The sequence below is a fragment of the Gastrolobium bilobum genome, unplaced genomic scaffold, assembly GCF_033153095.1.
Source record: "Gastrolobium bilobum isolate Gb01-03AN ecotype WA unplaced genomic scaffold, APGP_CSIRO_Gbil_v1 utg12463, whole genome shotgun sequence".
Lineage (NCBI taxonomy): Eukaryota > Viridiplantae > Streptophyta > Magnoliopsida > Fabales > Fabaceae > Gastrolobium > Gastrolobium bilobum.
In genome coordinates, this window is record NW_026898920.1 from 574797 (window position 1) to 586227 (window position 11431).

General features: G+C 30.5%; 1 protein-coding gene and 1 pseudogene across 1 annotated transcript; one reads left to right on the forward strand and one right to left on the reverse strand.

Annotated features, from left to right (window-relative positions):
- Positions 1-796: 796 nt before the first annotated feature.
- Positions 797-2235, forward strand: LOC133285572 (large ribosomal subunit protein uL10-like). The gene is made up of 3 exons (XM_061482823.1): positions 797-856; positions 1609-1707; positions 1789-2235. The coding sequence occupies exons 1-3, from the start codon at positions 797-799 to the stop codon at positions 2200-2202; spliced, it is 573 nt and encodes a 190-aa protein (XP_061338807.1). The 3' UTR covers positions 2203-2235.
- Positions 2236-6587: 4352 nt separating this feature from the next.
- Positions 6588-7725, reverse strand: LOC133285573 (cullin-3A-like; annotated as a pseudogene).
- Positions 7726-11431: the final 3706 nt, after the last annotated feature.

The window sequence follows — 11431 nt, forward strand, 5'->3', positions numbered from 1 at the left end:
CTTACAAAAAATTGTGTTGTTATTTTGTTCTATATTTCTGGTGGAAAAAATTACAGCATTAACACATAACTTTGCAAATATTAACCACAAACAAAACTCTGCTATTCAGAGGGATAATTAATTTTGCATACAACTACATCATAATACACTGTAATACGTTATAATACATAATGTATGTTAACATCAGAAAGGGATATAAAAAGAAAAATGCATACAAATCATAGCTAATTATAACATCAAGCAAATCTGAATTTAAAAGATCAGCTTTTATATATAATATGAAAACGCTATTCATTCAGTGTCATTTTGTAGCAATCATTGGAGGGATGAGTTCAACACTTACTAAATATGTCATTTCCTATGTGATTTTCGTTCCTTGTGCATACGATACAGAAGGCAAAAACTCATTAAATAAGTAACACTAATATGTTAACACCTAAAAGTTATAGTATCAGCAAAAAAAAAGAATGGATTAAATTTTTTTAAGGACCGAAAAAAATGTTGTCTGAACGGGATTTGAATGCAACTTAATCAAATAAGCATGTATAAGTCATATTTTTTTGCTTACATTGCAACAAATGCATATGAACAGAATCAAAGCAACTACACTAATCTTTGAGATAGACTTTCATTTATTGCAATCACATTTAAAAAATAATAATAAATAATTATTATTTGCAAGGATATGTGTCGTTGGTATTTGGAATTTTTTAAATTTGTATTTACAAAAATTAAAATCAGATTTAGAAATTTAATTAATAAAGAAGAAGGATGAAATTTTAATTTAATTATAAAAATGTGTTGGTGGGCCAGCCTTCCGAGTCGAATCCAGTTTGCCACCTATAACTATCAGAATGTAAAAGGTTTTTATATTTATCTACGCAAAAACGTTTTTATAGTTGCGTCTAGGTTTTTATATTTTATCTCAGAGATGAACTTTAATTTACTACAATCAGATTTATAAAATAATAATAAATAATTATTTTTTTTGTAATAGTTAGTTTCGTTAGTGTTTGGAATTTCATAAATTTATATTTACAAAAATTGAAATAAGATTTAGTAATTTAATTATAAAAGAATAAGGATAAAATTTTAATTGAGTTATAAAAATATATTGGCGGGCCGGCCCTCCGGGCCGAGCTCAGTTTTTCACCTCTAATTGTCAGGATTTTATATAAGTATTGTTTTTTGTAAGGATTAGTGTCGTTAGTCATTGGAATTTCACAAATTTGTATTTACTAAAATTGAAATCAGATTTAGTAATTTAATTATAAAAGAAGAAAAATAAAATTTCAATTGAATTATAAAATATATTGGCGGGCTGGCCCTTCGGGCCGAGCCCAGTGTTCCACCTCTAACTGTCAGGATTTTATATAAATAATTACTTTTTGCAAGTATTTGTGTTAATTACTCTCTTGCAATAAAAAAATGAAGGTTTAATTTTTTTCTTATGTATTAAATTAAAATTTTCATTTTTATAGTTCTTAAATTTTAATAATTTTTTTTTACAGTATGGCAGACATCATTTTTTATTTAAATTTAAAATTTAAATTTTTTTATATTATCTATACGTATTTTTTTATATTTTAATTTATAATTTAAATACAGGTTGGAGCTCCTGCTCGCGTTGGTTTGATTGCTCCAATTGATGTTGTTGTTCCTCCTGGCAACACTGGGCTCGATCCCTCTCAGACCTCTTTCTTCCAGGTTTGTAATATTATTCTTGTACAATTTGGATTTTCTTCTTGTGGATGTCATTCATGTTTATACTTATTCTCTACACTTCAGGTGCTCAACATTCCAACCAAGATTAACAAGGGTACTGTGGAAATCATTTGCCCTGTGGAACTCATCAAGAAGGGAGACAAGGTCGGCTCTTCTGAAGCTGCATTGCTTGCCAAGCTAGGCATAAGGCCCTACTCATATGGTCTTGTGGTGTTTTCGGTTTATGATAATGGTTCAGTGTTTAGCCCTGAGGTTCTTGATCTTAGTGAGGATGACCTCATTGAGAAGTTTGCTATTGGTGTCTCAATGGTTACTTCACTTTCGTTGGCGATCTCATACGCCACACTTGCAGCTGCACCGCATATGTTTGTCAATGCATATAAGAATGTTCTTGGTGTAGCAGTTGAGACGGAATATTCTTTCCCTCGGGCAGACAAAGTTAAGGAGCTCCTGAAGGTGTTGGATTTAACATTTTGATTTGGTTAAGTTGGCCTGTCTAAAGTTTAAAATATTTTTGGTAAGAGATTTGGATAAGTTGTATTGGATTATCTGTTCAATTTCTACTTGTATAAAAAAAATATCTTTAGTAAAATTAAAAATTATTTAATAAAATTAAAATTTTTCTTGGTATTGCCTGTGCAGATGGTTTGTATTTAATATAATTTAAATAGAGAGAGTTATATTTATAAAAAATTTGTTTACAAATTACACTACGTACTTTCGAAAGTATATTATATTACCTTATGAATTTTCGAGAGTATATAGTATAATTTTCTGAGATCAAAAGAGAAAGGAGCCAAGGTGGTAGCTAGGTGTGATATTAAATTAATATAAGAAAGAAAGATAGATACACATATGTTTAATATGTATATATATCATAAGATTAGGTAGGGCAAATGACCAAAACGGGTAAAACAGTTTCAAAAGAAAAGGAAAAGATGGATTGTGCAACTTGGACCGATGCCACGGGACAAAAAGGTTGATAAATTATGGGACGTCACCACGTAACTACGTTGTTACTTGCGAAGAACAACAGGATTCCACGATGGATCCCAAGGAAGAAAACGTGAGTGGCGTGTTACTGTGTGCTTAATAAAACTACACATGTTACACTTATTTTCGGTAATAAATGTTACCGAATAGAACTAAAATTTTATTTTCTCCGTCAAGTTTGTTTTCATTATACACATGTTACACATATTTTCGGTAACAAATGTTACCGAATAGAACTAAAATTTTATTTTCTCCGTCAAGTTTGTTTTCATTATGATTTTTGTACTAGATGTTTTTTTTTTTTTTTTTACTTCTTGTCATTTATGAATTCAATTCAATTCTTTTTTAATTTTTTATCAATTAATCAACTAATATGATCGCTTTGTGTGGGATCACAAGAATAATAAAAAAAAAATCCTATTAAATTTTTAACACAGTTACATATCCAACTCAATTACCTGTTAGTTAATCCACTTCTTCATCGTCATTTTAAATTGACGCTGTTTTCTTTTTATTTGTGAATTTTATTTTATTTTATTTTTTATTAAATGACAAGCCAAGAATAAAAGAATGTCATTTTAAAATGTTTTTATCCAATCATCTTTTGTAAACTTATTATTTTTTTTAATGTCACGTGATTTTTAACAATGATACTAATAAAGTGGGGACTAAACTAAGGTGCATTCATAAATACTTCATTATAAAAATATATATTAGTAAAATGTTCTAAAAACATTAATCATTTACACATTTATAAATTTCATACACTTTAATCTTTATCATACCAGCTCTAATAAATATATATTTTAATAAGTAGCCCTCAACATCCAATAAGAATATACAAATTCAAATCTCGCAATTCACTTCACTCCATCCTTTTCTCTTCTTCTCTCTCTCTATAATAACAATTTTTCTCAATAATGTTTTATTTATATTACTAATATTTCTCAATAAAATAATATAATAAATAGAGATTTTACTTGGTAATTGGTATATAACGTCTTTAAGGAAGAACTGTTAAAATGCAATTAAGATTAAATTAAATAATTATTTTATAAATAAGGAAAATATATAATTTTTTATCTTGAAAATTTCAATTAATATGTTAAAACAAATATAATAAATTTTTTAATTAAATTATGTATATAAAATTGAAGAATTAAAACTAAATATTGCTATAAATAAATAAAATAAAATCAAGTTATGTATTATTAACCCTATATGTACTACCAGATAGGGGTGGTAAACGAGCCAGGGGCCTTTGACTCGACTCGTAAAGGCCCGAGCTCGTTTAATAAAAGCTCGTGTTGGAACCAGACTTGGACTTGTATAAAAGCTCGTTTAATAAAAAGGCCTCAGGCTCTAATTCAGAAACTCGGCCTTAGAGCCTCCCAGGCTAGTCTAATATATAAATATTTATTTATACTTTTTATACTACTTGTAATAACTCTCTCTCATCAATTTATTTCACCCCATTTTATTGGTTTAACAGACTTTTTGAATGATTTTGTTTTATATTATGCTATTTGGATATATATTGAATTTATGTATATTTATGAAATTACTAGTGGTGTTCTATATTATCCTTCATCCTCCTTCACACAAACAAACCCACAAAAACTCATTCGTTCCACTGTGCACTGCTCGTTTGTGTCAATTTATTTTTTATTTTATTTATTTTATTTTTATTTTTGTTGGCACTTTTTTTGTAATGGGCTAAGATAATATAACACGTTATCTACCTTCTCTCACTTTAATTTTATTTATTTATTGTAGACTTTGTAAATTATTGCTGCAAATTGGAAGCAAAGGTTTCTATCTGGAAATTGATTTTTTGTGGAATTCTGTTCTCTTATTTTTATTCTTTAACATGCTAACAGGCTAAGACAGACTTCACACAGGCTTTTATTTTTTGTAAATAAACCAGGCCACAGGCCAATATTATATTCGTAACAGGTAACAGGCTAAGGCCAGTCGGACACGTTTAAATACAGGCTTGGCCCATTAAGATCAAAGTTCAGCTCGGCCCATTAACACCCCTACTACCAGATGTAATTTTCCGCACCTCCTAATGATGTATAATAGATTCCAAAACCCACTTGATCTTAATTGAAAGAGAATTGATATTTTATGTCTAATTTTAATATATTATTTAAAAAAAATTTAAAAATGCATTCATCAATAAAATTTAAAAAAAAACTAATGATTTTATCTACTGAGCATTGATATTTTAATAAATTCAACTACCCACTCTTCAATACAATTTCCAAAACCTAGTCAAATTCAATTCAGTATACATCTAACTAAAACATCCCAATTTTTCAATTAACTTTCCCTCGGTCACTACGGGGCTAGCAATTATGTCACGAAGCCACCTGTTGTTCTTGTGAAGGATATGTGAATATAGCTGTCAAAACGGGCCAGCCCGGCCCATTTAGCCCTAGCCCAAGTGGGTTAAGGGCCAAAAAGCCCGCAGGGCCAAAAAGTTCACAATAATATAGATCCACACGGGCCAAAGCCCTATGGGTTAGGGCCAGCCCGCGGGCCTTCTAAAAAAATAATATGTATTTTTTAAAAAGAATATTTATAATAAAATGGTGCATAGAAATTATTAGAAAAAATAAAAATAATAGTTTTTAGAAAATTGTCACTTTTTAAAAAAATTATTGCATAGAAATTTTTTCGTAAAAAGTTTTGACAGAAAACGTTTCTGTAAAAAAATTGACGAAAAAAAATTCGTCAAAATTCTTTACAGAATCTAAATTCCATAAAAGTTTTTGACGAAAAAATTCTGTCGAAATTTTTGACGAAAAAATTTCCTTCGAAATTTTTGATGAAAATAGTTTTTGTTGAAATTTTTGACGAAAAAATTTTTGTCGAAATTTTTGATGAAAAATGTTTTCGTCAAAATTTTTGACGAAAAAAATTTCCGTCAAAATTTTTGACGAAACACATTTTCGTAAAAAAATTTTGACGAAAAATATTTTTGACAAAATTTTCGATAAAAAATATTTCTATCAAAATTTTAAACGGAACACATTTTTGTTAAAAATTTTCCACGAAAATTATTTCTGTAAAAAACTTTGACGAAAATATTTCTGTAAAAAATTTCAACGAAAAAATATTTTGTCAAAAATCTTTACGAAATCTAAATTCCGTCGAAAGTTTCACAGATACATTTCCCTCAAAAATTTTGAAAAAAAATATTTCCGTTGTAATTTTCATTGGGTCACATTTTCATCGAAGATTTTGGACGGAAAATATTCCGTCAAAATTTTTGAAGGAATTCTTTTTTGCGTCAAAACTTTTGATGAAATTTTTTCGTTGTAAATTGGGTTGAATATTATAGCCCGCGGGCCAGCCCCAACCTAACCCTATAATGAGAGGGCTTTAAAAGGATGGGCTTAAAATGGACCCATTACATAGAGGGCTAATATTTTATAGGGCTGGCCCTAGGGCTTGAGCCCTTTTTGACAGCTCTATATGTGAAGCTTTCAAGTTTCAACGATGATTTATTGTAAAGTTTATGAAAGTATTTTTCTTCTTCTTGTTTTTGGTGTTTTGAGAACAAAACAAGTACCTCCTCAGGATTATGTAAGATGATAACTTTTATATGTTCTTGCATTTCCCCCCTCTTGTCTGTTGCTTGATAGAAAGGTTAAAAAAAGTGTTCTTTGAATATTTTACATTTGCTTCAACTACTATCTCAATACTATTTGTCTCTTGAACCACGTGAAATTGGTGAAGCATACAAGACGAAGTACTAAAGTTCATTTGAAAAAGAAATCATAAGCATTGAAAACCCATGAAGCTAGAAGAAATCAATTGGTCGATGGGGAGAGAAAAAATGTCCACCTCAACTGCCAAAGGCTAAACTAAACTAGTAAATGAAACAAATGGGCCATTGCTTCATCTAAGATAACGATACAATTTCTTGTCAATGTTGTCCCTCACCAAGAAATCCCTCTCAGTGAGAGACTCAATCCGTTTCTTAATCTCTGCTGGGTTAGCAAGGAATCGTGGTTGCAACTGTTTTATGACCTCTGTTATAATATTGTTATGATCAAACTGCCTCCTTGACTTCATGATTCTCAATATTGCTGCTTCAGTCTTGGGTATCCTATCCTCTTCCATTCTCTGTCGAGTATCTAATTTCTCAGGTTTAGACTCCTTTTGTGCAATCATTGTCCCTATCTTCATTTTATAGAACTTGCTGGTGAACTTGTCATTGACAGAGAATGCATCATCCTCCCCAATGTCTTTACTCATAAGCTCTTTCCTGATTACATCTTTTCCCTTCACAACATTGCAAGCACCTCTTCAAATCCAAAGCAGGAATTTCAGTTGCTTGCTCAATCTCCTTGTAACTTAGTTGATCAGCATTGTTAAACAACATTACGTCACACATCTGATACGTGGAGGCATTTAACTCATGTTTTTTTGTAACGCCCGCCGCTTGCAAGATTAATGACTTTTCAACTTTCTTTGTCCTCACTGATACACTTTCTAGAAAAAAATTTCTCAGGAGGTCATCCATCCCATAATTGTTCCAAGTTAAGCACACTTAACTATAGAGTTCTTCCGTTCCGGGCTACCGAAAAGTAGATGCATCTTGTTAGTACAGGTAATACCAATTAATTTTCATAAGTTATTCTCAACAGTACCATCTCATACCAGATACTTTGGAATCCCTCTCTTTCAGGTATGTATACGATTCATTCATGTATCCCTCCGTTGGAAGCCTATCAGGAGTCGCTCCTTGTCTGTGCCTCTTTGCACCAACGATCATTCCCCACCCTCGTCAGCCACTAGGTGTTACACTTTTGGCCCTTTCCAAAGTTATTTTTATGTATGTTGTGCCCATGTTTGTTTGCCATGACAGCCTCCTACCAGTGAGGGTTCCCAGATAATATGACCGGAATTTCTCACTTAGTGCAAAATTTCAGCTGGAAGGTGGCATGCATATGTAGGTTGTGTTGCCCAAGAACCCATTGTCAGAATCTGAATTAAAATTTTATTTTATTTTTAATTATTATTTTTGGCTACCAAACCGTATTTCATAAATCGCTCTTCTTCCAAAAAAGGCATTAATCATGGATACCAGGTGATCCTAATCCCTAGGTGATCTTAAGTTAGTTTTGTATAAAAAAAATTATATAATGATCCTTAAGATATTATAGGTAATTTTTTTAATTTAAATTACTACGTGTGATATTTATAGTATTTTTTTTAATCTTTATTGGAAAAATAATAGAATTATTATTTTGGGAATAAATAGAGACGATGAATAATTTACTACATTTGATTAAATAATGAAAAAATTGATTATTTGCGAATAGATTTGGAAATTATGATTACTAAATTTTTTCAAATATATGATTTATGCTTAAATTTAAAATTTTGACACTCTTTAAGGAAACTTTCTAAATATGTGATTTATGATTAAATTTGAAATATGTGTGATTGTAATTAATTACTAAGTGGAAGATAGCTTTTGGGATAGTACCTCATAAAGTGATGAACATAATATTTGGGTCGTATGCCTTCGATATTTAAATGATGTGAAAAGATGTTATTCGTTTTTCTTAAAATGGTATCTGACAGGATTTTCCGGGATACTAATAGCAACTTTGGAAAAGGTGTGCACACTAGAAAGAGATGTTTTGATGATGGCCAAATTTGATTATATGTGACTGGCAGGGTTTCATGGGTCACAGGTGGACTAACAAGGTTTTCCGGGTCTACCATGATTCTCTTCCCACTAATGAACTAAATAAAGATAAATATGATGAATTATAAAATTAATATTTGATTTGATTATTATGTTTAAATAAAGATAAATATGATGAATGATGGAATTAATATTTGACTTGATAATTATGTGAATATTTGAATTATATTTAGGATTGAGATTACCAGTGTTTGCTGATTATTGTGATGCAATGATCATTCGGGAGAACAGATTTTCAGTGAAACAAGTTGTAAAGGTTGGAGCTAGCAGTGAGGATAACGTCTCGGACATTTCAAGCTAGGTTTAGGATTTAATAAATGTATGAGATATATTTAAATTCTGGATTTACAATTTTAAAGTTTTAAATATTTACATTGAATATATTTTGGAATAAAATTATGATAAAGTTGGTCTTGCACTTGTCCCTGTTACTGGTAACATCTCCCTAAATTAGTTTGAGATTAGCTTTCGCATTATTTATAAAATCCTAATATAATAATTAAATGTGAATTTTGACAAATATATTATTACAAAAATATGTATACAAATTGTTAGAAATTTTGGGGTGTGATAGATTGAGGCATTTTATTTCTTGTTTTAGCTACCTAGCCAAAAAGCCACCCATTTTGATATTCTTTATTTAGCTCGTTAATCCTAGACTTGTTTTTTCTTTTAACCTGATATTGTAATTAGTCACTCCACACACACATCTACCTTATATAGGATGGATTGCAGGATTTTCACTATAGGGTGTAAGCTTGAGCATTGTATCATGTGATGCTTAGTGGTGAAAAATGAGATTATGTGAGTTGAGCAAAAACAAAGGTAGAAATAGTGGAATTTTTTTTTCTACAAAAAAAAAAAGAAATAGTGGAATTTTTTTTTATTTATGCGAACTTGTGATTCATTTTGTCTCTCCCATTGGTCCTTATTTCATACTTCATCTGCATATGATTTATACTCGACTTTCTCTATCAATTGTCACTGTTTTTTCATTTTATTTTGGTGCGCAATTATTTATCTTAAGTAATTGTATATTTATAAAGTAATAAGGATAATAAGGCGTGCCTTTCTTATTTATATATAAATAGATTTTTATGACTTATTGACTTAGTTTGTTGAAATCTATCGTGACTAATATTATAGTCTTTTACCATAAAAATGGCGACATACACAGCAACACCAAGTATAAGAAATCCACCAATTCACATATGATGTGTGAACAATGACAGTGGCCCTTTAAATTCTGTGCAAATAAAAGTATTGAAAAAAATGGAAATTGAAAATGAAAAGAAGAAGAAGAGAAGAGAATTAGGGTTGAGAAAGAAAAATAAAAAAAATAAAAATGCAAAAAAAGGAGAAAAAGATTGTAAGTTAAATGTGTTTACACTTTACCACGATCTTTCTGTGTTCCAATGCTTTAGCCATTTATCTCTTTACCTATCCTTCGCATTAGTCAGGCCCCATTACAACCCAAATAAGACTTCTTGATCTTTGGTGCATGTTATTTAACTATGGAGAGTGAAAATATGACTAAACTTATGGTAGTATTGACTCAGTGAGGGTTTAAGTGAAACGCTTATCCCGTAGACACTTGAGTGATGAGTGAATTGATCATACTAGTGGGGGGAAATGTTGAGATTTAGTTTTTCTATGCTTTATTGATTGACCTCTTGCTATAATTTTATGACTTGCTACTTTTGGAACAACTTTATTAGACACTTATTTTCTCAGAATCTTATTATTATTTTCTAAGCCTAATCATTGATGGGTTAATTAATTCTCTGAGTCTTATATTGATGATTCACTAGGCACAATTTTCAAACTTTTGCATTTTCCCCATATTCTTAAATTGGTCAATTGCTACGGACATCAATGAGTAAATTTGGAAATAATTTGAAGGTGTAAAACACGCAATGTTATTAGGGCCAAAAATATAAGAAATATTGTTATAAATGGTCAAATGCATAATGTATAATAACCAATGCAAAAGGCTTCACGGTTTTAATGTTTGGACAAGATTATGAATTCAAATCATATTAGTTTTAGGTTTGAAGTGCTAAATCACAACATTGATGAATCAAGGAAACTAGGAGACGACAAAACTCAAGACAAAGGAAGACTAGAAAACATCATTTTATGCTTGCTTGAGCGAGCAAGCCAGCGAGCTTGTCCAAAAAAACCCTAGTTCAACTACTCCTTATTGGATTTCTCGCTTTAGTGAGCACGTCATTTTCCCTCACGCAGTTGCTCGCTTAAGCGAGCAAAGTAGCGAGCAAGTCGTGTTTTCTTGCTAAGCGAGCAACTTGGAGAGACGAAGGAGCAGTTACAGAGAGGAGAATGATGAAAATTGATTAAGAACTCACCTTGTATCTCATTTACTCAAGTTTTATCATGAACTTTCTCTACTTTTCTTATTCTGTTTTGTTTTCCATGACAATGTTAGGCTAGTTTCTTTTATGCAGTTAGGGTGAGATGAAACCAATGGGTTGCTAACATTGTTTTACTCTTTCTTGTAATTGATATTCAAGTTTTACATTATACAATTAATCTATTTTAATTTTTAAAGTTTGCTTGTGATTTGACCAATCTTGAATGAACAATAGAATCTTGCACGATAATAGGAATATTAGTGTTTTGATTCCGATTGATTAATTGCCAGGGTTTGCATGGTCTAGGAATAGACGTATAAATCCTACGACTTAAATGATTCTTGCTCTTAATACTTGCTTTAGGAAAAATCACTAAGGGATTAGGGTTTTGAATAAAGTTAATGATTAAATCTCCAAGGGATTGATGTTTAATTAATATAGAAAGAATTACCGATAACATGATTTTGAATATTGATTGCATGAAGGGCAGAATTGTTAGAAGACATTGGGGAAATTGAATCCCTAACTTCGATTGATTTTAATATATTTCAAATCGCTTGTGATTGCGTTCTTGGTTCTTGGTTCTTGATTCTTGAATTGTTAATTGTTA